We start from the raw sequence: 25,841 nt of genomic DNA on the forward strand, positions 1-25,841 counted from the left end.
ATATATTTTTACATCATTAATAACAATTTCACTGACTCCTTCATAAATTAAATCACAGAAATTGCATGCCAAACATTTTTCCATCCTGCCTCTTGTACTAAAAGACCTGGGATTCAAACTGCTTTGGAAAAAGTTTTTAAAACTCTTTCCCTTTTTGTACAGAAAGCGTGGACCATTACCAACTGCTTCTAGTACTTCACCGCTCTTCAAAATTTTCCAATTTGTTCTGATAATCTGTTTGATGGCTTCTGAATCTACACTATTTGATATTTGCATAGCAGTTCCAAAGTCATTGTTGATATTTTTCTTAGAAAAAACTTCTAAATTTTCTCTAGTTCTTTTGACTTCACTAAGTGTACTTCTCACTAATTCATTTGAATAGCCTCTAGCTACAAACTTGTTTACATATAGCTTTGCTGTCTTTAATAAAATCAGCACCATCATTGAAGGTTGTGCGTCAGAGCTGGTAACTCGGTACGTAAAAATCAATTACCAATCATTAGCGGACCGGAGTTCCGCTGTGGCGACCCCTAACCGGGAAAAGCCGAAAGACACAGACAGACAGACTACTACATCCAAATATGAAATACTTTTGTCATTCAAAACTGAAGTAAATTTCAAATACGTACAAACCCTGTTTATATACAGCAAGAAAGATTCAAGGGACTCCAACCCCCCTCTCCAAACAATAAACAAATCATCTATAAAACGTTTGTAACAAAGTATTTTGTTTTTGAATGCATCAATCAAAATGTCTTTTCTCCCAACCATTCATGAAAATGTTGGCATAACTGGGTGCCATAGCTGCACCCATTGCTACTCCATTTTTTTGATGGAAAAAATCATCTTTAAACTTGAAGTAGTTATAGCTCAAAGTAACATCTAACATTTCCATAAGTAAATTAGTAGTAGTATTGGAAAACAAACCTGAATTTAAAAGCTCTAATCTCACTGTTTCCATTCCTTCTTCATTGGGAATAACTGTATATAAAGACTTCACATCTAAAGTGACTAAAATGTCCCACTCAATAACATTTACTTTTTTGATGTGTCCAATAAAATCAAAGGTGTCCTTGATATAAGCACTACCTCTGACCTCTACCATTTGTAAATGTTTGTCTACAAAAATAGAAATGGCTTCAGTTTTGGTCCCTTCACTTGCTACTATAGGCCTGAACATAGGGTCTTCCAGATCTTTATGTATTTTAGCCAAGCCAAATATTCTACTACATTTAGGAGCTGCATTTGAAATATATTTCTTAGTATCCTCTGTGATCCTTCCTGTATAAAACCATTCCTCAGTTAAGGAATCAATAAAACAATATGATTTTTAACAGCAGAAAAACTAACTTTTTCATAGAATTCATTATCAGCCAACATGTGATACATTTTCATATCATAATAATCTCTTATCTAGTACTACCAAAGCATTTCCTTTATCGCTTTGCTAACAAGAATTCTGTCATCATTAACTAAATCAAAAAACAGCTTGCGCTCGTTTGCAGATATATTATGATATTTGAAGCTACTTTTGTTGTTCAACAATTCAATAATTTCAAGCTCAGTCATACTAAGCAACATTTCCAATTCCTTTCTCAAAGGAGGAATAAAAGTACTTGGTCTACTGAACTCTTTACTTACATTGTTGTTACTATTTTTAAACAAATTTTGAAATTCAGTTTCCTGACAAAATCTCTCTGCTCATTCAGCACATCACACTTGTTCGCTCTAGTAGATGGAACAAAATTCCAACCCCTACTCAGAATGTCACAAGTCTTGGCATCCAAAAGTTTGGATGATAAATTGACAATTAAGTAACTCTAGGATCAAAAGTACCTGAAAAAACAGTTATTTGTTCCATTTCTTCCACACCTTTTTCTTGGACTGATTGTTGTAATTCCCTGTGGTAGATGATGTTACTTCTGCCCAAGTCCTTAGGCCCTTTCTGATAAACCTGCACCTTCTGTGCCTGCTGTCCCTGCTGAAAATTTTGTGAAGGCATAGGACAAGCTTGTGCATTGGAAATCACCACTTAATTTTGTTGCCTACGCTGCGCTAGACATTCTGAGCGTCTTGGCCCGTCCTCATCTCCACTTGCAGTCAATGCTGCCTCATTTTCGATTCTCAAACGTGTTACATCAGCCGCTATGTCAGTGCGTCCTGTTGTTTCTCTAATATAGGCGTTCCCTTCCTCATATTCTTTAAGGTCGCACTGAAACTTTTTTAATTTTCCGTTTGGAGAAAGGGTAATTTTATTTTGCTAATTTGTCTTGAATAAGACTAAATTTGGCAACAAAATTGTCAGCAGTCAACTGATCTTTAAGAGAAAAGAAACTAGAATTTATTTTATCATTCAATTGTTCAATTTTTAGTTTATTGAACTCGGACAACATTTCAACATATTGTAGCCCCACCTTTTGGTTTAATTCGACCCATCTGTCAATAAAGTCTTTGGGTAAATCGTTCCCATTCAGCATTTTTGTAATTCTGAGGCCCTTTGGAACCCTCTTAACATGCAAACAGTTATCAAAATAAGCAACACCCCACTGCAGACGCTTTAGCTTTATGAGATCTTTTTCTAGATCTTTAAATAGTTCATAAGCATCAAAAGAATAACTGTTACTGGTGCCTTCATTGCTTAGAGTCAAAAAAACATTAGCTGGAGGGGCTAAACAGTTTGACAGCAGCTCATTAGTTCTTTTTGGTAACTGTCCATGCCTTGTTGCTCCAACATTCATCAAGCCTTCCTGATTTAACATCAGCAACCCACTTGGGCCATCATCATCCAGTTGGAATCGTCAAAAAACTAGAACCTGCTTGGCTCATCTTGAAACGTAACAAAAATAAATCACTTTAAAATGTATTAAACCAAATAACTGATAAAATTAAAAACAATAAACTCGGTGATAAACCAAACTGTGCTTTAATGCAGAAATTCAGTAAAAATCCAGTAAGCGCTTTTGTCTTTTCGTTATGCCAACATTTTCATGAATGGTTGGGAGAAAATACATATTTTGATTGATACATTCAAAAACAATATACTTTGTTACAAACGCTTTATAGATGATTTGTTTTATTGTTTGGAGAGGGGGGTTGGAGTCCCTTGAATCTTTCTTGCTGTATATAAACAGGGTTTGTACGTATTTGAAATTTACTTCAGTTTTGAATGACAAAAGTATTTCATATTTGGATGTAGTAGTGTATAAAGAAAATGGCAAGTTAGCTACTAAAATAAAAAAAAATAATGTGCAAAATAATGCAGATTTACACTTTTCAAGCATGCATCCCAGATATATGAAAGAAAATATTAAGGGTCAACTGATTAGGGCACATCAACTTACTTTAGATGATGCTGATTTTATTAAAGAGAGCAAAGCTATATGTAACAAGTTTGTAGCTAGAGGCTATTCAGATGAATTAGTGAGAAGTAAACTTAGTGAAGTCAAAATAACTAGAGAAAATTTAGAAGTTTTTTCTAAGAAAAATATCAACAATGACTTTGGAACTGCTATGCAAATATCGAATAGTGTAGATTCGGAAGCCATCAAACAGATTATCAGAACAAATTGGAAAGTTTTGAAGAGCAGTGAAGAAGTACTAGAAGCAGTTGGTAATGTTCCACGCTTTCTGTACAAAAAGGGAAAGAGTTTTAAAAACTTTTTCCAAAGCAGTTTGAATCCCAGGTCTTTTAGTACAAGAGGCAGGATGGAAAAATGTTTGGCATGCAATTTCTGTGATTTAATTTATGAAGGAGTCAGTGAAATTGTTATTAATGATGTAAAAATATATGTCAACAAGGTTTACACATGCAAATCAAAGTTTGTTGTTTATCTAATTGTATGTCAGTCTTGCAATGTATTCTGTGTTGGCCGTACTATTAGGGAGCTGTTCAAAAGAATGTATGAACACAAAAAAGCTGTGGAAACTGGCAATGAAGCTAATGCTTTAGGTAAACATTATAAAATGGGGGGGTTGTAAAATCAATTTTAAATTTTTGGTTTTGGGAAATATTGCTGACTATGAGATCAAGTTGAATGCTGAGGAGGAGTTGGGATGGTTGGAATATACATGGCAGGTTACATTGAATGCCTGCTATCCCGCTGGGCTAAACAACAGAGAAGATTGTGTAGCCTATCTGAGAAAGAAAGTGCTAAGACATTAATTGGGAATGTCATGTGATGATATCTTTTAGTATTTAATGAATGAAGTGAGAGGTTTTAATTCAGTCAAAAGAAGTCTTGTGTATGAAAAGACGAAAGTGCTTACTGGATTTTTACTGAATTTCTGCATTAAAGCACAGTTTGGTTTATCACCGAATTTATTATTTTTATCTATTATATTTATGTAATAGGTGTTTGTGTGTTTTTGTAGTAGGCCTGTCTACGTTCATGAGATGTGGAATGCGAAATGTCACACCGAAAGTACTGTTTTAACATAAAGGTTTGAGGGCTAGAGGGTTATGTTGTAGTTCACTTTTAGTGTTTGTTGCATTGTTTTACTGTGAGGGAGTACTGTTTTGTTTTTGGAGGGTATTCTGTATTACATTTTATGTTTTGTTGGGTTATCTATTTTAGACGAAATCAAGATTTTGGAGATGTTACTATAATTTATTTTTTGTTTTGTGGTTACTGCACTCGTCTTGTGTATCTGATTAAGACAATGAAGCTTGGGTGTTCGTTTAAATAGTTTATTACACACAAACACATCAGGATGGATGGACAGGAACATTAAACTTTAACTGCTGCACACACAGGCTTTCACTCTGGCTGCTCACTCAAAATGGCAGTCTTGCTTGCACATGCTCAGTACTTATATGCACTGTACACAGGAATACTTCTTAAAGGTACTTTACATACTCTGATCTACAGTTGCATCCATCCATCCAGACTCTGTTTCTAATTCCTTGTAAGCTGAGCAAGTATATAGTTGAACATTACCTGCTAGTTATGTGTGTGTCAAAATTCTGTTGTTTAGTGTTACACAGGCAGGCTGTTGCTGATGGTTATGGGAAAATAAGTAAGGCAAAAGCATGAGTGAACTTGTATGTTGGTTGTATTATGTTACAGCATACATCAGGACAGGTGAACCAATGTACCAGAATGTGGTATTTTAAAAGTTATTGCTGAGTTTTCGATTGGTGGAGATAAACCCAGTAAGGGAAGTTCCTCTGATAGATCATAAGAATGTAATTTTTTTTGCTGTGTATATTCATCATATTTATTGTCCTTAAGTAGATAGTTTTCTATAAAGCAAGTTTTTTTGAGTTGCATTACTAGTTAACAATATGGTAGCATGATTAGCTGTAGTTTTTTGTTTAACAGAGCTGCTGTAACACTTTATCATTTTGCTTTTGCTCTAAGTGAAAACAAGGCAGTGGAACATCTGATTTGTATTTTTTTTGTCAGTTTTCTTTTACCAACAGACAATGTCTGTACAGAGAGCCTGGTGAAGTCCCAGTTTGTTGCCTGTATGGCAACCTGCCATTCTCTAACAAAAATTGAAGGAGAGCTGTCTGGTGACCCCCTGGATTTGAAGATGTTTGAAGCCACTGGATGGGTAAGTTAAACTGTTTTAACTCTGTTTTAATGAGCAGGCCGCCTTGAATCCCTAACATTTTGACACAGACATGTACATGAGCAGAATATTTTTCATTCCTAAAAATTATTCTTTTTAGAACTTTTGACTTCCATTTACTGCATTGCCAGCAGTGACCACCAGATCCTCTTCAAGCAGGACAATTTTCTTTGAAGCTCTTATCCTTCTAATAGGCAGTGATACTGAAAAGACTTTAGTTTACAGTAAAGATTAGACTGACTCACTCTTTTGTATATCATCCTGACTATGTCATCATCTTCAGGGATCATTTATAAATTAGAGAGCACAGTCCACTGTCTTCAGTAATGCCATTGTTTTAAGTTACACTTGATATTTTGTGGATATTCTTTTTACTTTATCAATTATTTTGCAGATTATTTTCTAAAATGGCCTAGCCTATTTTGTCATTTGAACTTACCTGATGAAGCTTGAAATAATGGGCAGTATTTACCGTACAGACACAAGGCACAGGGTTTGATTATTGCATGGGGTAATTGGCTAGGATTAAAATGACCCACAAGGGCAGTCAGCCTAGTACTAATCTATGAACCTATAATTTTTGATGAGTTTTGTTGGTCCCACTGGATATTTTGCCCTACAGATTTTTAAGGCCTGTTCTCCAGATTTAGTCACAGCCAGACGTTTTTTGTTCATGGCACTCATAATGTATAGGTCTCTTTATTTATACACTGTTTAAGATGTGACAGCAGATCTCAATATTATGAATACTGCAGATTTTTTTTGTCCCCTGGATCTTGCCCAGTTGCTCCTGTTTCACTCAATTGATGCATTTGATGATAATCGCAAATCACTGCTGCAGTAGCCTTAGTTATATGGGTTATATCATGCCAAAGATATAACAACTGACCAATCTGCAGGAGTCTTTGCCCCCCCCCCCCCTTACATGTGACTTGGCTGCTGTGGCTCAAGCTCCAGGCAGGCCAGGTTTAGCTTCAGTTGGTGTCCTAGTCTTCAGGAACTGTGCCCAAGAAGCATATGCTTAAAATGGCAGAAGATTTGATTACTTTGATTAGGGTTCTATGCCTCCTGATAAGAGCCTAGGTGGAGCCTGAGCTGGAGTTTTGAGCAGGCTTCAGATGTTTCAGTCTGCTGAAGACTTGCAGGAGTACTCTCCTTATTCTGATTCTGATGTGGATGATTCTACTCCTTCTGCTTCTCCTCCTGAGGATTTTCTTTTCAGAAACTCTTCATTCCATGAGGGAGCATTTTAAGTGGGAAGGTCAGGACTTCTCTGATTCCAGGAAAAGGCTTAGGGAATTTTGTTTTACCCCAGCATAGGCCTTTGCTATCCTCCTGTTTTGGATGTGTGGAAGATGTTTTAGAGGCTTCTCTTAATCCTGATTCTTTGCCTCCTCCTGTTAAACCGGATAGGTATTACAGGGTGCCTGAAGCTCATAAGTATCTTTTAAGAGTCCTAGGGCAGACCCAGAAACTGTTAGCAGGGGCCTAAAGGTGTTAAGGCTTCTGTTGTTAGAATCCGGTTCCTGCAGAAAAGAGGCCAGGGCTTGGATAGATGGGGAAAGTTTATACTTCTTCCACTTGCTATGAGGGCTTTGAATTGCCAGTTTCACATGTTGAAATACCAAAACTATCTCCTTTCACAAGTCTAAGGTTGATGCTCTGGGGTTGTAAGAGTTGCAAGATTTAGTACATGTTTCTGAACAGGTGGGTAAGCATTCTTTGCAATGTGGTTTTGATGCTGTACAGGCCTCCTAGGGTGGCTGCCACTGGGTCAGTTCTTCGCAGCCGGAGGATCAGAATTTATCTGAACATGTTAAAACAAGGATTTTAGATGCTCCTTTACAATCTGTGTTGTTTGGTCCTCCTGTTGAGGCAGTTTTAAAGAAAATGGAAGACAAGGCTAAGTCTATGCAGACTGTTAAAGATTTTTGCAGGTCAGCCTCCAAAGTTTAGTAGAAATTGGCCTACTAAGGGGTGGCATCCTTCTTATGATTCCCAGTCTAGGGGTAGATCTAGGCGTGGTAGGGGCAGAGCTCAGGGCTCTTTCAGGCCTAGAACAGGAGTTCCCTGCACAGTCTTCGGTGGGGAGGGGTCAGTCCTTTAAAAGACCCAATGACCTACTTTTCAGCTGCCAGAGCCTTCTGCTGGCAGCAGCTTTGGGAGGAAGGTGGGCACTTTTCAAAGAAAATTGGAGTTTAATTACGCAAGACAGATGGGTATTGGATATCATACACCATGGTTACAGGTTTTATTTCCATACCTTGCCTCCTTTCAAAGGCATTCCTCCTCAACAAAGAATAGAGGCTCACAATTTCTCTGTTACTCCAAATAGGGGCCAACAGCGGTCCCTATGCCAGAAGTGGCCTAGGATTTTATTCTCGTTTCCTAGTACCAAAGAAGGAACACGTGGAGACCAATTTTGGATTTATCTATCCTCAACACTTATCTGGACATTCCCAAGTAGATAGTTTTCTATAAAGCAAGTTTTTTTGAGTTGCATTACTAGTTAACAATATGGTAGCATGATTAGCTGTAGTTTTTTGTTTAACAGAGCTGCTGTAACACTTTATCATTTTGCTTTTGCTCTAAGTGAAAACAAGGCAGTGGAACATCTGATTTGTATTTTTTTTGTCAGTTTTCTTTTACCAACAGACAATGTCTGTACAGAGAGCCTGGTGAAGTCCCAGTTTGTTGCCTGTATGGCAACCTGCCATTCTCTAACAAAAATTGAAGGAGAGCTGTCTGGTGACCCCCTGGATTTGAAGATGTTTGAAGCCACTGGATGGGTAAGTTAAACTGTTTTAACTCTGTTTTAATGAGCAGGCCGCCTTGAATCCCTAACATTTTGACACAGACATGTACATGAGCAGAATATTTTTCATTCCTAAAAATTATTCTTTTAGAACTTTTGACTTCCATTTACTGCATTGCCAGCAGTGACCACCAGATCCTCTTCAAGCAGGACAATTTTCTTTGAAGCTCTTATCCTTCTAATAGGCAGTGATACTGAAAAGACTTTAGTTTACAGTAAGATTAGACTGACTCACTCTTTTGTATATCATCCTGACTATGTCATCATCTTCAGGGATCATTTATAAATTAGAGAGCACAGTCCACTGTCTTCAGTAATGCCATTGTTTTAAGTTACACTTGATATTTTGTGGATATTCTTTTTACTTTATCAATTATTTTGCAGATTATTTTCTAAAATGGCCTAGCCTATTTTGTCATTTGAACTTACCTGATGAAGCTTGGCATAATGGGTACGGTATTTACCGTACAGACACAAGGCACAGGGTTTGATTATTGCATGGGGTAATTGGCTAGGATTAAAATGACCCACAAGGGCAGTCAGCCTAGTACTAATCTATGAACCTATAATTTTTGATGAGTTTTGTTGGTCCCACTGGATATTTTGCCCTACAGATTTTTAAGGCCTGTTCTCCAGATTTAGTCACAGCCAGACGTTTTTTGTTCATGGCACTCATAATGTATAGGTCTCTATATTTATACACTGTTTAAGATGTGACAGCAGATCTCAATATTATGAATACTGCAGATTTTTTTTGTCCCCTGGATCTTGCCCAGTTGCTCCTGTTTCACTCAATTGATGCATTTGATGATAATCGCAAATCACTGCTGCAGTAGCCTTAGTTATATGGGTTATATCATGCCAAAGATATAACAACTGACCAATCTGCAGGAGTCTTTGCCCCCCCCCCCCCTTACATGTGACTTGGCTGCTGTGGCTCAAGCTCTAAAGGGAGAAAACAGCAGTCTGGGTGCCAAGACCCTTCAGTATTTTATTGCCACCCTCAAGTGTGTTTCTCCTGGGCTTCATAGGATCAATGGTCTGCTTTTACTTCCAGTTTCTTGATAGATAAGTCTCTGTTGGGGAATTCCTTTCACATGCATTTGTTTCTCTGTAAACGTTATACTGCATTTGTGTGCTGTGTTTTTTTTTTTTACTGTGTTGTTTACACTGTCATGTGACCATGACCCGGCAGTCTATTTTTATATTTTTACAACTATTTCTTGATTTTTTTGTGTCAAAAGTGTACTGTTGATCCATTTACTTTTCTATTTTGTTGAAACTAGTGTATATTTGGGGAAGTGTAAGTGTGTGTGCTGCTTATGAACACTTTAGTGCCAACTTAACTTGATTGACTCCTTCCCGTTGCTTTTAATGGTGAGCAGAAACTTGGATTCACTTACCAGTCCTTTGGTTCCTTCTCCTGCTGTTCCTAAGAATATTATGAATACTGCAGATTTTTTTTTTGTCCCCTGGATCTTGCCCAGTTGCTCCTGTTTCACCCAATTGATGCATTTGATGATCATCGTAAATCACTGCTGCAGTAGCCTTAATTATATGGGTTATATCATACCAAAGATATAACAACTGACCAATCTTCAGGAGTCTTTGCCCCCCCCCCTTACATGTGACTTGGCTGCTGTGGCTCAAGCTCTAAAGGGAAGTTCTTGAATACGCTGCACGCTCAGTCAGCGCCTGAGCCACTGGTGTGTAACTCTGTAGTGGCCACAGGTTGTTCCTCTGACCACCCACCAGTTTCTCTAGGATGCTGTGGTGTAGCCCCTTCTGCCTTCACTGACCAACAGCCCCATCCGCTGCAGCTGGTCATGTATCTTTACTGGACATAGGAGAGCCACTTTTCTGGACATGGGAATTTCACTGGAAAGTCCTTTCCAGGATGGCTGGGGCAAAAGATCTTTGCCATCCTTGAGTCAGTGTCCTTCTAAAGAAGTCCCTAGGAAAAATAAACAAAAACTTATAATATTACATCAGATAACAGTTTTTCTGTTGATAGATATGAGTTAATTACTTTAGATTGGGATTTATTGCAGGTTTTGAATCCTTTGCAACAGAATAGAAATTTGGCTGGTAAAGATGATTCTTGTTCCACAGTTCCTGAGAATCCTTTGTCAGATGATTCTGATAAGAAAAGGGACATGTCTTCCTTGGTGTTTCTTCCCATGTCCCAGATTCTAATTGTGGGGAAAGTGACTCCTCATTTTCTCCTGTTGAGGATTTTTTTTTCTGACCTTGTATCCAGAATGAATAACTTTTTTTCAGTGGCAACACCTGGAGATTCCATCTTCCTTAAGGAGATTCTATGAGCAATCCATCTATTTTCTTGTTTTTCTGTTTCATTCAATAAATCACCTCCCCCTAGTATTCTCTTTAATAGTTTCCAATGTTAAAAACTTAAAAGAATGTGTGCTATATTCTTTAATGCATTTACATAAGCTGTAGCTACCATCTGTGGGATTATGACTGAACACCTCTAAGTCAGAATCCCACCTAAACATAATGATACCACAGCACCGCAGATCTCCGGTTGGCCATGGATAGCCGCACGCAAGGTTGGCGAGGAGCATCACTCATCACTGGGCCTGAGCGCGGATGGAAGGAGATTCTGTGACATGCTGTAAGTGGATAAGCCATATTCTCTAACCATTCCTCCGGTTATGCTAGCTTTGGAGGGATGCTTTTGCCTTGGCCTGCAATAACTAGGATAGTCAATTCTCAGTCCCAAAGAAGGCAGACAATCTTTATAAAATTCCTCAGTCTGAAAAGTTTGTTTTTTCATTTCGGGCCTGACCCAGATACTATTTCTGTTTCTTTTTCTTCTCCAGCTGCTGACATGTTTTTTGATTAATGCTAATCCATCTCCTGAAAGAGATGGTTAAACATTGGGAGTTAATGTTCTTCTTCTTCTGCTTTAGCCTTCATAATTTTGAACTACCAGGCTCATATGTTGAAGTACATGATGGCTTGTGTTGACAGTATGAGGAACATTTCTGCTTTTTTGCCTTCAGATGGTAGGTCCTTTCTGAATCCTGTTATTGCTACTCAAGTTTCTAAATAGTCTTTAAAGAGCATGTATGATTGTGCTGTGTGTCCACAGCTGCAGCTTCTACTGGTGTTATGAGATGTTTTTCTTGGGTACATAATCAGAAGTGTACTTATGATGTCAGAACTGAGATTGTGAATAATGAGGCTTTGTTTTGTCCTTCTGCTACATGTTCTCAGTTTGATGAAAGATGCAAATTGATTCAGTGGGTCACCAAAATTTTAAGCCTCATTTTCTAAATCATCAAACAGCAACACTGAGTCCTTTTTCAAAACCAAAACAATCCCAACAAGCAGACTTTTAAGACTGGCAGGAAGGGTCAAATAAAAGCAGGGATCCTTTCATTAAAAGGGACAGTCCTTCACTTCATAACGACAATTGCAGCATTCTCTCCCTAACCACATCCTCAGTCTGTCAGAGAAAAAATGGCCCACAATCTTCCCCTTTGGCATCAGATTATATCATAAAAATGGGTTTTGAAAACATTTCAGGAGAGTTATAGATGGGAGTGGGAAAACCTTCCTCCTTTTCAAGGTATTCCTTCTCATCCGTCAAAGCAGACACACATTTCTGCTGATTTTTAAGGCATATGCTTGGCCTGTGGGCCATATTTCCAGTGCACCTAGAACAGATAGGAAAGGTTTTTAATTCATGAGTGTTTCTGGTGCCAAAGAAGGATGCTTCCTAGCGACCATTTTTCACTTTTCCTTTCTCAGCTTGTTTGTAAGAATACCAAAATTTCAAAATGTTGACTTTAAAAAGTCTGATCTGATGTAGTTGACTTCATTTGATCGTCTACCTGTGGTTCCGAATCAGATCTGACACAGATGCAAAACTAGCATTTGATCCGAGCTCCAAGCTCCTCCCCTTACCGCCACGTGTCGCCTTCCTCCCTTCAGATCTCGTTTACCGCTGAAACAGCTAGCATCATGATCTGAGCTCTGAGCGATTTTCTTGGAAAGTGAGTTTTTTTTCGGGTCACCTAATTTCCAGAAAAAGGGAGAATATAAATTCTGCTATGACTACTACTGCTTCCTCCCCTTCCCAGGCCTCTGGGTCTCAAACTCCCACCTAGAGGCCTGCGGAAGGGGATAGAAACCACAAGAAAGACAAACCTAGGAAGCGGTCGCCAGACCGATCTGCTCCGGTGGGGCCTCCTGCTAAAACTAAGCCTCCCACTTTCCCAGGTTCTACGCCAAGCTGGAGGGGTGTCTTTCTCCTGTTAGGGCTTCCCCTCATTAGCATTCCAAGCCTGTATCAGTGGCCTCTTCTTCCTGGTCAACCCGGTGCCTTAGCGATGCGGAGATGGATAGGATGATGCAGAAGTTCATCCTTAACCAAATCCAGATGAGAGTCTTGCCTGCCCCCTCTCCCTCTGGAGCGGGGAGCTCGCAGACCTTCTTCACTCCAATAGCTCCTTCTCCAATCTGACTTTCGGTTTCGGAGCCATTGGATCCGAGGAGACTCAGGGTCGGGGGGGTCAACCCCAATGGTACCTTGTAACGCAACACCAGCCATTGCCTTGAGTGCGTCGGATCCGTCTGGATCGGATTCGAGCTCACGGACCCATGGCCTTGACATCTGATCTGAGGGGATGCTGTCAGCTCTGAGTTTGTTGGAGCACAGTCTTCCCCTCAGCATCTTGGCTCCTGCAGTCTCTGCTCTGACTCTCCCATTGGGTCTGAGGGGGTCGGCTGCTATTGTCACATCTCAGGATGTTCGCTCTCCATCGGCCTTTGACGTGGTGGAGGGGATTCGCTTGAGTTTGTCGAGATCTATGACCATCTCATCCTCTGATTCCACCCCGACTCCCTCTGTTTTGGGTATGACCCCGACTTTCCTGCAATCTCAGGGACAGCCTGTGGAGGGTTTGCCTCTGAATGCTCCCCTGTGGGAGCAGCAAGAGGCTTGCAAGCTCCTCCCAGAGAGTACCACTAAGGAGGTTCCTCGCAAATAGAATTGCAAAAGGAGGCACCTGGACGCCTCCCCAGAGTTTCTTACTGAAAACGTTGACTTGGAGGAAGGGGAAGGTTCCCCCCGATCACTCCTCTGAAGATGTCTCCTTTGGAGACATCATGGAACTTTTTCACCAGGGGGGAGGTTCTGCCCAAAAACTGACCTCAGACGAGTAAGTGTTCTTCAAGGCAATTGTCACAAGCCTATCTACTTCCTGGGTGTCCCCTCCCACAGATCCGCTTGTGGAGCTCATAACATCTCGGGCATGGAAGGAACTGGAAACCGTGGATCCCATCCCCAAGCACTCCGATAAGGTCCTTAGTCCCCTCCAGACAGGACTTGTTGGAATAAGGGGTCCCCAGTGGATGCTCTGGAGGTGGTAGCCACCACAAAGAAAGAGCTCGCACAGGAGAGCTCTACGGTCCATCATCTTGACTGGGAGTCGAGGACTATGGACCGTCTAGGGAAGTGGGTGTACACTTCAGTGACCTTTTCCATAAGGGTGCTGAACTATATGGCACATGTTATTTGATTGCAGCGAGACTTAGTCAGAGGTCGCTGAGTCACCCCTGGAGTCCATGTCAGCGGAGGGCAAGAAGACGGTCACTCGAATGGCTACTGTTAAGGCGGTAGCTAATATGTCCATGCATCTTCTCTCTCATGCTACGTAGGGAACCACCAGGGTGGCCGGTCTTGGCATTGTTATGAGTCACCACGCCTGGGTCCGGCTTTGCCAAATCTCAGAACCCTTCAAGGTGTCATTCGCAAATGCCCCCCTATGATGGTTCTTCCCTGTTTGAGAAATCAGTTGACTGAGACCTTGGTCCGTAGTGAGAAGGATGGGAAGACACTGTCTGCTGTCTGGATCCGCTTCTCCCCACCTCGGGGATCCTTTTCTAGGAATCAGCGAGGGACATAGAAGATGTGGTTCCGGAAGTCTCAGGTGTTTTCCCGGGACACTCAGGCTCAAGTCAAACATGGTCACAACTGTGGGCAGGGGCAGTACAGAAGCATCAAACTCCTATCACATTGCATGAAAGTTCTGGAGAGGGTGGATTGATAAATGGATATGCAGAGTAGTAGAATGTAAGATGGGAGATGAGCAGTTTGGATTCAGATCAGGATGCGGCAAAATTGACCCGATGTTTGCATTGAGACAGATACTTGAGAAAAATCTAGATTTGAGGAGCGAGTCCAACTGGGCATTCCTAGACTTGGAGAAAGCATATGACAAGGTCCCAAGAAAGCTGATCTGGGCAGTACTGCATTGGCTTGAAGTCCCAGAAACATTGGTAGAATTAGTGCAGGCTATGTACAAGGAACCAATAACTCAAGTACGAACAGTGTTCGGCCTCACAGAAGGGTTCCCAGTGGGAGTGGATATACATCAGGGTTCAGCTCTGAGACCACTGCTGTTTATACTGGCGATGGACTACATTAGCAAACAGGTTGGAGGGGACGGATCAACAAAGCTGCTGTATGCAGACAATGTGGCAGTACAAGCAGACTGTGAACTAGAACTTCAGCAAAGAATAGGAGAATGGAATGCAAATCTGAAGGCACATGGGATGAAACTAAGCACAGATAAGATGGTGGTAATGGCAGCAAATTGAGGAAATCAGAAGCAGCTGAGAATAGAGATAGAAGGGAAGATAGTGGAACAGGTAAACAGCTTCAAGTATCTGGGAGGGGTAGTTGAGGAGAAGGGTGGTCTGAATGAAGAGGTCAAAGCTAGAATCAGAGGGGCTGCAGCCAACTGACATAGAGTATCAGGTGTAGTCTATGACAAAAGAATGCCAAAGAAGTTGAAAAGTAAGATGTACAAGACAGTGGTGCGACCAGTACTGCTGTGTGGTACAGAAACCTGGGCAGTAAAGGCAGAACAGTTGAAGAAGCTAGAGGTGATGGAAATGAAGTGCCTGAGAAAGGTAGGATGATGCACACTGTGGGACAGACGAAAAAATGAAGACATAAGAGCAGAAGCCAAAGTAGCTCCAATTGCAGAAAAGATCAGAGAGAAAATATTATGGTGGTTTGCGCACGTGTAGAAAAGCAGAAGACAATCTGGTGAGGAAGATTTGGGACAGACAGGAAGAAGGCAAGAGGAAAGGAGGACATCCAGCAAAGAGGTGGATGGATTGTGTGAAAGAAGATCTGTGACAGTCTGGCATGAGTGTTGAAGAAGGCAGGAGTGTGGCACTGAATCGGAAGAGTTGGCGACAGTTAACATATCATCTCCGAACCCATGTAGAAAAATGGGGGAAAAAAGGGCTGAAGATGATGACTCAGGTCTCATCCCCCCCCCCCCCCCCCCCAAGAGGCAGAGGAGGTTATGATAGATGCCGTCCTAGAGGCAGAGGGGGTCCAAGAAACTTTGTGTCTCGAGAACCATTCTTGGACAGACCCGAGCAGCAGCCGTGAGGGGCTGCCCGACTGCTTGGCTCTGGAGGCAGTCGGGAGTCATCTATCACTACACCCAGCGGCATGGGAGTCCGTAACAACAGATAGTTGGGTGTTGCAAATTATATGCAGAGGTTATTCCATCCTGTTCACCGAACCACCTCTCTCACCGAATCACCTCCCAGACATCCCACCTGCACAAAGGGAGGTAGTAGCTCTAGAGATAGAAAAGCTGCTAAGAAAACGAGTCATCCAGCCTGTCTCCCAAGACCAGTCAGGATCAGGTATTTATTCCAGGTTTTATTTAGTGCCAAAGAAGACAGGGGACCTAAGACCCATTCTGGATCTATCCACCTTGAACTTGTCAGTAGCCAAGGCAAAATTCCGGATGGTGACTCTTCAATCCATCCTGCCCTACCTGCAGGGCAGAGATTGGATGTGCTCAGTCGACTTCCAGGATGTGTACTATCATATCAGTTGGACAGGTGCTCTCGGAGGTTTCTCTACTTCCAGCTGGGGGCCAACCATTATCAGTTCAGAGCTCTCCCCTTTGGTCTCACCACAGCCTCCAGGGTGTTCACCAAAGTGATGGCACTTAAGCAGCTCACTTGAGAGTTCAGGGCATTCAGGTCTTCCCTTACCTAGACAGTTGGCTCCTTACTGCCCCCACCAAGCATCTGCATTGTCAGGCCAGGGATTATTTCCTATTGTTGGCAAACAGACAGTGCATCACCATCAATATCAGCAAGTCATCATTGGCCCTTGTTCAGACCCTAGAATTCATTGGGGCTCAGTTGGATACCATCCAAATGAAAGTTTACCTCACCCCAGGGAGGGTTTACAGTCTAAGGGTACATGTCATGTATATTCTTCAGGCTCATTTTCCCACAGCAGAGACAGTTCTCAGGGTGCTGAGGTCCATGGCGGCCATGATCAGTGTACTACCCCTTGCACGATTACATATGCAAATTCTTCAGTGGATGCTTGCTGTCCAATGGTGTCTGTTAGATCTACCTTTATCCCATCCAGTCCATATCTCCCAGGATGTTCTTAGTGTTTCACTTTTGCAGTCGTCACATTTGGGTTATCCCTGCCAGGGTAGCCCTTGGCCGGCCCGAATACCAGAGGCTTAGTATTTCTGTGTCGGTTGCTGTCACTTCAGGACTGACGTCAGGTCGTCAGTAGTATAAAATAAGGCAGTCGACGCCATTACGTCAGTCTTTCTTGCTGTGAAGCAGAAGCAGTTCGCACGAGTGCCGGTCGGCTGCTACCTGAGTTTCGTCTAGCGAATTCAAGCTGAAGTCTTCTAAAGCTAAGTACCCCATTGGGGATCCTTTTTTCTTGCACTAACCGATGTCAGAAAAAGTTAACAATTGTTTCACCTGTGGAAAGCAAATACCGCACCAAGACTTTCATTCTTACTGCGTCACTTGCTTAGGCCCAGACTACGACGTCCCCCGCTGTCGCTTCTGTGCTTTGTTCAATGCCAGAACTAACCATCATCGGGCCCATATTGTAGCTAGTTATTTTTGCTTACAGTCTTCGAACTCCGATATGGCTTCGGTAAGCCATCCAACAGCAGATATTCCGAAAAAACGTAAAGATGAATACAGAGACAGACAGCACAGATCCAAACCTACCAACAACGCTCCCATTAAGCTAGTCGTCAATTCTCTGGTCCTCAGTGAGGTGCTTTCGCAGCCCCTGATGCCCGCTTCTGTGGATTCACAGGCTGCTACTGAGACCCTTTCGGAGTCCGTTACGCCGCAAAACTCTTCTTTGACTGAAGATCCTGTAGTCATCTCTACATTGGATGGGCCGGAGCTGTTGAGCAAGCACTGGCTTCCGAGGAAGGCCTTCGCACTACCGATTCTCGACACAAACTGACATCTTCATTTGCGACTACCATTCTTTCAAAAACAACCGAGTTTCTTAGGCCCAGCGTACGAACCACACCCAAGAAACTGACAACCTAATCTCAGGCACCTGCTTCTTTGCCTCGGTCTCAAGTGCGTAAAATGGCGAAAGACCTTATCATGCTGATCAGGAGAAGCCAAGCTACCCCCTCCAAAAGGAAGAGAGATCTGTCTCCTATAGTTTGTCTGAACCAGAGTCCGATGACTCTGATGCATCTGAATATGAAGACTTGCAACCCCTCTCCACTTATGAGAATTCTGATGCAGAGGATTCCCTTCCTTCAGCCTCTCCCCCAGAGGATTTTTCCTTTGGGGAAAACCCTTCATACCTTAAGGGAGCATTTCCAATGGGAGAGTCAGGACTCTACTCTCAGTCTAAAACAGAGACTCAGGGAATTCTTAGATCTTCCACAGCACAGACCCTTGGCCATCCCCCCAGTCCAGGATGTTGTGGAGGATGTTTTCTTGGAATCCAGTTTGACTCCTGACAACCCTCCCTCCTGCACCCAGAAAACCAGACAGGTATTATAGAGTCCCTTAAAGACACACATTTATTTTTTTAAAAAAATCCTACTGCTGACCCTGAGGAAGGGCCTAAAGGAATTAAAGCAACCTCTACTAAGAATCTCACCCCCTTGGATAGGGATTCTCAAGCACTAGACAGATGGGGTAAAAAAGTATACACCTCAGCTACTCTTGCTATCAGGGTACTAAATTGTCAGTTCCATATGCTAAAATTGCAGCAGCATACCCTTGAACTCCTCAAACAAAAATGTCATGCTTTCCTGCTTATGCAGAATCTAAAGAGTTACAAGAGTTAATGCATTCTGAAAGTCAAGTAACTAAACACACCTTGCACTCCAGTTTTGATGCCCTAGATACTTCTTGCAGGGCAGCAGTCACCGGTAAAGTCCTTAGAAGGCATGCATGGTTTAAGGAACAGCCCTTGCCAGACCATGTCAAATCTAAATTGTTGGATGCCCCCTTGCACAAAGACAACTTATTTGGCACTAAGGCAGAAGCGGTCTTAAAAAAGATGGAAGAAAAAGCAAAATCTTTGCAGACACTTAAAGATTTCTTACAAGTCCAGCCACCCAGGTTCAGCAGGCATTGTCCCACCAAGCACTGGTCCTTTCCTGCTCCCATCAGGCCAATTCAGCCTAGATCCACCAGACAACAGCCACAGGGAATGCAGAGATCTAAGCAGTGGACTACCTCCACTTCAAAACCAAGGAGTTCTAAGCCACCCCTTATGGTAAGAACTCACAATGACTCCCCACCCTTCACCTACCTTTAGGAGGAAAACTCTCCTTTCACGCAAGCACCTGGGCCACCATTACCAACGACCGTTGGGTTCTCAACATAGTGTCCCGGGGATACAAATTTTCTTTTCACACCCTTCCAACTCCAAACGGGTTCCCAGATCTACCTCCAAACCAGTGGGCAGAGGCGCAAAAGCAAGTACTTTCCCTGCTCTCTATGAGGGCGGTAGAGCACATTCCTACAGAACAGAAAGACCAAGGTTTCTACTCCAGACGTTTTCTAGTACCCAGAAAACAGGGCCCCCTGGTACCCCATCCTCGATCTATCCATTCTAAACATCTTCCTGGTGATTCCAAAATTCAAAATGCTCACCCTCCTTCAACTGCTTCCCATGCTCTCCAAGGATGCTTGGCTAGCCATCCTAGCCCTAAAAGAGGCCTACCTCCACATTCCTATCAGGGAATCATGCAGGAAATATCTCCGTTTCAGGACAGGATCTCAGCACTTGCAATTCTCTGTGCTTCCCTTTGGTTTATCTACTGCTCCCAGAGTTTTCACAAAATGTCTAGCTCTGGCCATTGCCTTTTGCAGGCAAAGGAATATCCAGATTTACCCATACTTAGACGACTAATTCAGGCAGACAGCCAGGAAAAGCTGCTCAAACACCTGGCCTTTGTAAAGTCCCTCCTAACCTCGCTAGGGTACACAATCATTGAAAAGAAATCCAAACAGGGTCCCACTCAAAGGATTATATTCATGGGAGCAAGCCTGGACATAGCATCCCAAATGGCATTCCTTACACCAGAAAAGCAAACTTTCCTGACAGCCTACTTCTCTCAACTATCCACCAGACCCCAGCTATCTACAAGGAAAATCCTACAAGCTCTGGGGTTCATGGCATCTTACATACAATTCATTCCATATGCCAGACTGCATATGAGGAAACTTCAGTGCTACCTAAAAAGCCTTTGTTGTCAACACCCTCAAGACCTGGAAATTCTTATACCTATAATACCCTGCCTCAGAAAAGATTTTCTTTGGTGGGCAACAGCATGCTCCCACAATAAGGGACTACCTTTCTCACCACCCCCTGCCGCACACCACAGATGTACCGACTATGCCTGGGATACACACCTGGACGGGGCAGGTGCATACAGGGCCAATGGAGCCCACAGCAAATCCATCTGCACATCAGCCAAAAAGTGGTGATGACTGTCCAGCACACCTTAATAGCTTTCAAGCCCCCTCTCTCCCCAGGGGCTCTCCTGACCAAAACAGACAACACCACTGTGATGTTGTATATCAACAAGCAGGGAAGGACGCACTCCTTCCCTGTATGCGGGCTGGCCATGACCCTTTGGCACACAGCCTCTGCCATGCAACTCCACCTGTTAGCACAATTCCTACCAGGTTATCTCAACTCTCTGGCTGACCACGTAAGCAGAACTCTTCTGAACCCACACTAGTGTAAGCTCAACAGAAAAACCTTCACACTAATAACTCACAAATGGTGCACTCCGAAGGTTGACCTCTTTGCCTCTCACTCCAACCATCAGCTCAGCAAGTTCTGCACGAGGGAGCATCACTGCATGGCTTGGAAAGTGGATGCCCTGTCCTTCCCCTGGGTCAGTGTCTCGGTCTATGCCTTTCCTCCACTACCTCTCATCCCCAGGGTACTGCTCAAAATAAAGGAGGAGAAACCAAGAACAATTATTATAGCTCCAGACTGGCCTCAGCAGCAATGGTACCCCTTGCTGTGTAGCCTGTCCCCACTGCCACCATGGCATCTTCCTCAGATTCCAAACCTCCTGACCCAGAGGGAAGGGGAATTCATGCATCCCCAATTGCAGACACTCAGTTTTGCAGCTTGGCTTATTCCCTAACCCCAGATCAATCTGCCAACCTCAGCAAACAGGTTCTAGATATTATCCATGAGGCCAGATGCCCTGGCACTAGAAAGTCTTATGCTGACAAATGGAAAAGGTTCAGCACCTGGATTCAGGCTAAGGGAGCCAGTGTGGCACAGCCCTCCCTCCCTCTCATCCTGGATTACTTAGCTGACCTGCTACACAGTGGCCTCTCTTTTTCCTCTATTAAAATTCATGCCTCTGCTATCTCTGCTCATGTTCCCACTGAGCAGCCCCTCTTCTCACACCCTTTGATCAAACAATTCCTAAGAGGGTCTAGCAACCTGAGGCCACTCAGAAGAGCACCAACCCCAGTTTGGGACCTTAACTTTGTGTTGGAAAATCTCACTCTGCCCCCTTCAAACCAGCCTCTTCAGCAGACCTAAAATTTATCTCCTGGAAGACTGCTTTCTTTCTGGCCATTACTTCAGCCAGAAGAGTCTCCGAGCTGCAAGCATTTATGGCTGTAGAACCCTTCATCATCTTCCATGCCGACAGGGTATCCCTCAGAAATAACCCATCCTTCATGCCCAAGTTGGTGTCCAGTGTGGCCCTCAACCAATCCATTCATTTGCCCACTTTTTTTTCCTAATCCACAGAACAAGGGGGAAAGGATCCTGCACTCTCTAGATGTGCACAGACAGCTCAGATTCTATCTAGACAGGACTAAATCCTTCAGAAATTCTGATCAGTTGCTGGTCAGCTTTGTTGCAGGGGCACAGGGCAAAGCCATCTCCAAACAAATCATTTCCAAATGGATAGGACACTGCATCCATTTCTGCTACAAACAACACAGAAAGCCTCCCCCCAAGGGAGTCAGGACTCATTCCACCAGAGCAGTCTCCACCTCTGCACCTTTCCTCAGAGGAGTCCCCACAAGGGACATCCTGGAGGCTGCCACATGGACATCTGTTCACACTTTTACCAAACATTACCACCTGTCTCTCTTCTCCAAATCCAGGGCAGTGTTTGCCTTTGCAGTCTTGCAGGGCATCGCAGCCAGTCCCTAGTTTCCTTGACTGCCTCCACCCTTTTCCTCAGCTTTGGGAATCAACCCATATGTGATGACTGCAACATTGAAACACGAAGAACATAGTACAGTTGTGTACACTTACCATAAATGTAGATGTTCAAGTGTATTCACTGTTGTAGTCCTGGTTTCCCTCCCTCCATCCCACTCTTCTTTCTGTCTTCCTTACAAGGGACATATTGGTATTGGTATTTACTTTCTTCTGGTGGGGATCTTCCATCAGAACCTGGCTTCCACTTGGGGGCTCCTGACAGGTTAGGACAAGAAAAACTGATGTAATTGCATCGGCTGCCTTATTTTATACTACTGGCGACCTGACGTCAGTCCAGAAGCGACAGCAACCGACGCAGAAATACTAAGCCTCTGGTATTCAGGCTGGCCGAGGGCTACCCTGTCAGGAATAACCCAAATGTGATGACTGCAACAGTGAATACACTCGAACATCTATATTTATGGTAAGTGTACACAACTGTACTTTTGCAAAGACTCTCTTCGGTGGTGGATTTTTTCCGCTGGATCTTGTCAGGGGACCCACCTTTCTTCCATCCTTTCGTAAAACCACATTGGCCACGGATACCTCCCAGCTAGAGTGGGGGGCCGTTACTTGGGAAGGACAGTCCAAGGCACGTGGTCCCCATCTGAGACTAGTTTGTATATCAGTGTCCTGGAGATGAGGGTGGCTGTTCTGGCATTGCAGGCCGTTCATGTCCATCTTCCTCTAGGGACTCTTGCGATTCAGACAGACAACATTTCAGTAGTCTGGTATATCAACAAACAAGGAAGAAATGGATCTTTACTCCCTTTGACGAGAAGCCATGAAAGTCTGGGAATGGGCGATCTCCACCAGCCATTTTCTGGTGGCAGTGCACATCCCGGGATGGTCCAGTATTCTAGCGCACAGGCTCAGCAGAACTATCCTGATGCCTTATGAGTGGCCTCTGAATCCTTCATTAGCAGAGCAGATCTTCCTCAAGTGGGTTTGGCCTTTCTGCAATCTCTTTGCATCTCCTTCCAAATCGCAATGTAGCGAGTTCTTCACTCTGAATCCCCCTCAGGGGGAAGCCTTCTGAGATGCACTGGTTCATGCTTGGCCTCCTGGTCTTCTTTATGCTTACCCCCGTTACCTCTCATTTCAAAGTTTCTTCAGAAAGCTCGCAGGCTGGGGAACACAGTGATCCTCATTACCCCATTCTGGCCTTACCAAGTCTGGTTTCCCTCCCTTTGGTCTCATCTAGTAGTTCCAGCATGGATCTTGGATCCGGTTGCGGATCTCATTTTGCATCCCTCAGGGATTCGTCACCCAGACCTGGACAGTCTGAAACTCACCGCTTGGCTGCTCTAGTTCCCTTGATTATTAGGACTACTGGTTTATCCTCTCCTGTTAAAACCATTTTGGTGGCGGCTCACAAATCTTCAACCAGAAGGTTATATCGTAGTAAGTGAAAACGGTTCTCCATATGTGCCTCTCATGGGATTTGGATCCCTTTACAGCTCCTGATCCGCAGTATTAGAGTTCTTCCACTGTGGTGCAATTTCTAATTTTCACGTGGGGGAAAATATGGGTTACCTATTATATTCTCAAAAGCCGACAATGTCGAAAGTGCAGAACTTCGAATGGGTAAACGGCAATCTCCGTAAGGGGAGATTTCCGTTTACTTCAATGTAGTGCGGTCTCGGAGTTGGTATATTTAAGTTGTGGGGGGTGTGGGGGGTCCAGAGGGGCTTGTACCCCTGCCTACACCCTTTAGATTTTTTTTTAATTTATTTTTTGTGAACATTCGACATTTTAATGGTTCAGTCATTAAAGGTCGACCTTTAGTGATTCAAACCATTAAACTTTCGATGTTCTAATATAGACCCGAAAATATGTCTATTTTAGCCTCTTCCAGACTTTGCAAGAATTTCTTTAAAGGTACCTTTCTTTTGAGGCCTCCGGTGAAGGTTTCTACACCTCCATGGGACCTTACTTTTGTACTTCAGGCTCTAGTCTCCTCTCCTTTTGAGCCCGCAGATTTGCAGCATCTGTCTTGGAAGACTGCCTTTTTGGTAGCTATTACGTCTGCCAGGAGATGTCGGAGCTTCAAGCATTATCCTTCAAAGTTTCTTACATGGTTTTTCATAAGGACAGGGTTTCCTTGTGCACTAATCCGACCTTCCTTTCCAAGGTGGTGTCAGAAGCCAATATTAATCAGACTATCAATCTTCCTGTCTTTTTTACTAATTTCCAGAATAAGGGAGAATATAAATTACATTTGCTGGATGTACACAGGCAGTTGCAATTCTGTCTACACAGGACCAAATCCTTTCATAAATCTGATCAGTTGTTTGTTTCTTACCCAAAACCATTCTTAGGGAAACTAGTTTCTAAAGTGACGATTGCTCATTGGATTTCCTAATGCATTATTCAAACATATTCAGTCAAAGGAATTTCCCCTCCAGGTCAGGTAAAAGCACATTCCACCAGATCTATGGCCACTTCAACAGCTTTTTGGTCCAGGGTGTCGATGGATCATATTTGTTCTGCATCTACTTGGTCTTCATCCCATATTTTCATCTCACATTACAAATTGGACATTGTATCCAGGAACAAAGCATCTTTTGGCTCCGTAGTGCTCCAGAATATCCTTACATGAGGACCTCCCAGGTGTTGGTAGCTGGGGACTGTGTCCCACAAGTTGAAGATCAAATGAAGTCAACTACTTCAGATAAAGACGTTACGTACTCACCATAACTTTCCATCTGAGTAGTTGTACTTCATTTGTTTTCAACCATCCCCCCCTCCTTCCCCCGACCTTGTCACTATTGTCCTGACCATGTATTTGAGATAGATACGTTCCACAAGGGTCCCTCTTATGCTTGGTTTAGGATTCTTTGGACTGTCTGTAGTTTCAAGGTCTTGTTGGGTCAGGTGTGTGTCTTTTGCTGAGCAACAAACTCAATCTGAAGGGAGGAAGGAGACACAGGACATTATAGGTAAGGGGAGGAACCTAGAGCTCAGATCAAATGTTAGTTATGCCACTGTGTCGGATCTGATTCAGATCCATAGGCCAACAGGTTGAAGACAAATGAAGTACAACTACTCAGATGGAACGGTATGGTGTGTACATAACTTCTTTTTATCTCTCATTCCTCAAACTGTAGATTTGAAAGATGTTTTTATCATATTCCCATTGCCTCAGAGTTCAGAGGTATGCTCATCTCACATTTCCTCTGTCTGGGTCACATTATCAGCTGTCTGCAATATGTTTTCTATATCTCCAAGAGTTTTCACCAAGTCCTAGCTCCAGTGATGGCTCATAGACGGTGTAGCATTCACATATTTCCTTAGAGTTTTTTTCAGGTGTTAGAAGTCCTTTACTTTTGTTACAAATCTCCTTAACTTGGGTTTTCAGATAAACAGTCAAAAATCCTCCTTCATTCCTTGTCACAGGATAGTTTTTCTAGGATACTTTCTAGACTCTTCCCCATAAAAGGTATTCCTAACTCATGAGAAAGTGGACTTGTGTCTGCAAATTTTCTTGGGTTTCTGCAGTCAGTCTCAGACTTCAGCCAGAGAGTTTTTCGGGATTCTAGGATTCTTGGCATCAACGATTCCTCTTGTCAGGTTGCATAAGAAAAATCCAGTGTTAGACTGTTTGGGTCCAACATTTTCGCTCACTGTATTTTCAGATCCCAGTATCAGGATTTGTGAAGAGAACTTCTTTAGTGGAGATACCAAATTTCTCTAAATACATGTTTCCTATTCTCTCTTCCTACCCCTGCTCAGTCTGTGATAACAGATGCATCAGATTTTGCATGGAGAAATCTATCAGAGGGGTAAAAGTGCAGTGTCTTTAGAGTAAGACAGATCTGAAAAAGATGGTAGCTATGATCAATGCTGTAGAATCTCTTCATCATCCATGGTCCCAAGGGCCTTTGC

At 42.9% G+C, this 25,841-nt stretch overlaps 1 protein-coding gene across 1 annotated transcript in view; it reads left to right on the plus strand.

Moving 5' to 3' along the window:
• The window catches only part of ATP13A3 (ATPase 13A3), a 2,707,264-nt gene that overhangs the window by 1,540,440 nt on the left and 1,140,983 nt on the right, over positions 1–25,841 (plus strand). The window contains exon 16 of the mRNA XM_044070296.1: positions 5,406–5,556. Coding sequence (XP_043926231.1) covers positions 5,406–5,556 — 151 coding nt within the window. The remainder of the gene's footprint in view (positions 1–5,405; positions 5,557–25,841) is intronic.

Source organism: Protopterus annectens, chromosome 4.part1 (genome assembly GCF_019279795.1).
Source record: "Protopterus annectens isolate FY-2018-M chromosome 4.part1, PAN1.0, whole genome shotgun sequence".
In the NCBI taxonomy this organism is placed as follows: Eukaryota; Metazoa; Chordata; order Ceratodontiformes; family Protopteridae; genus Protopterus; species Protopterus annectens.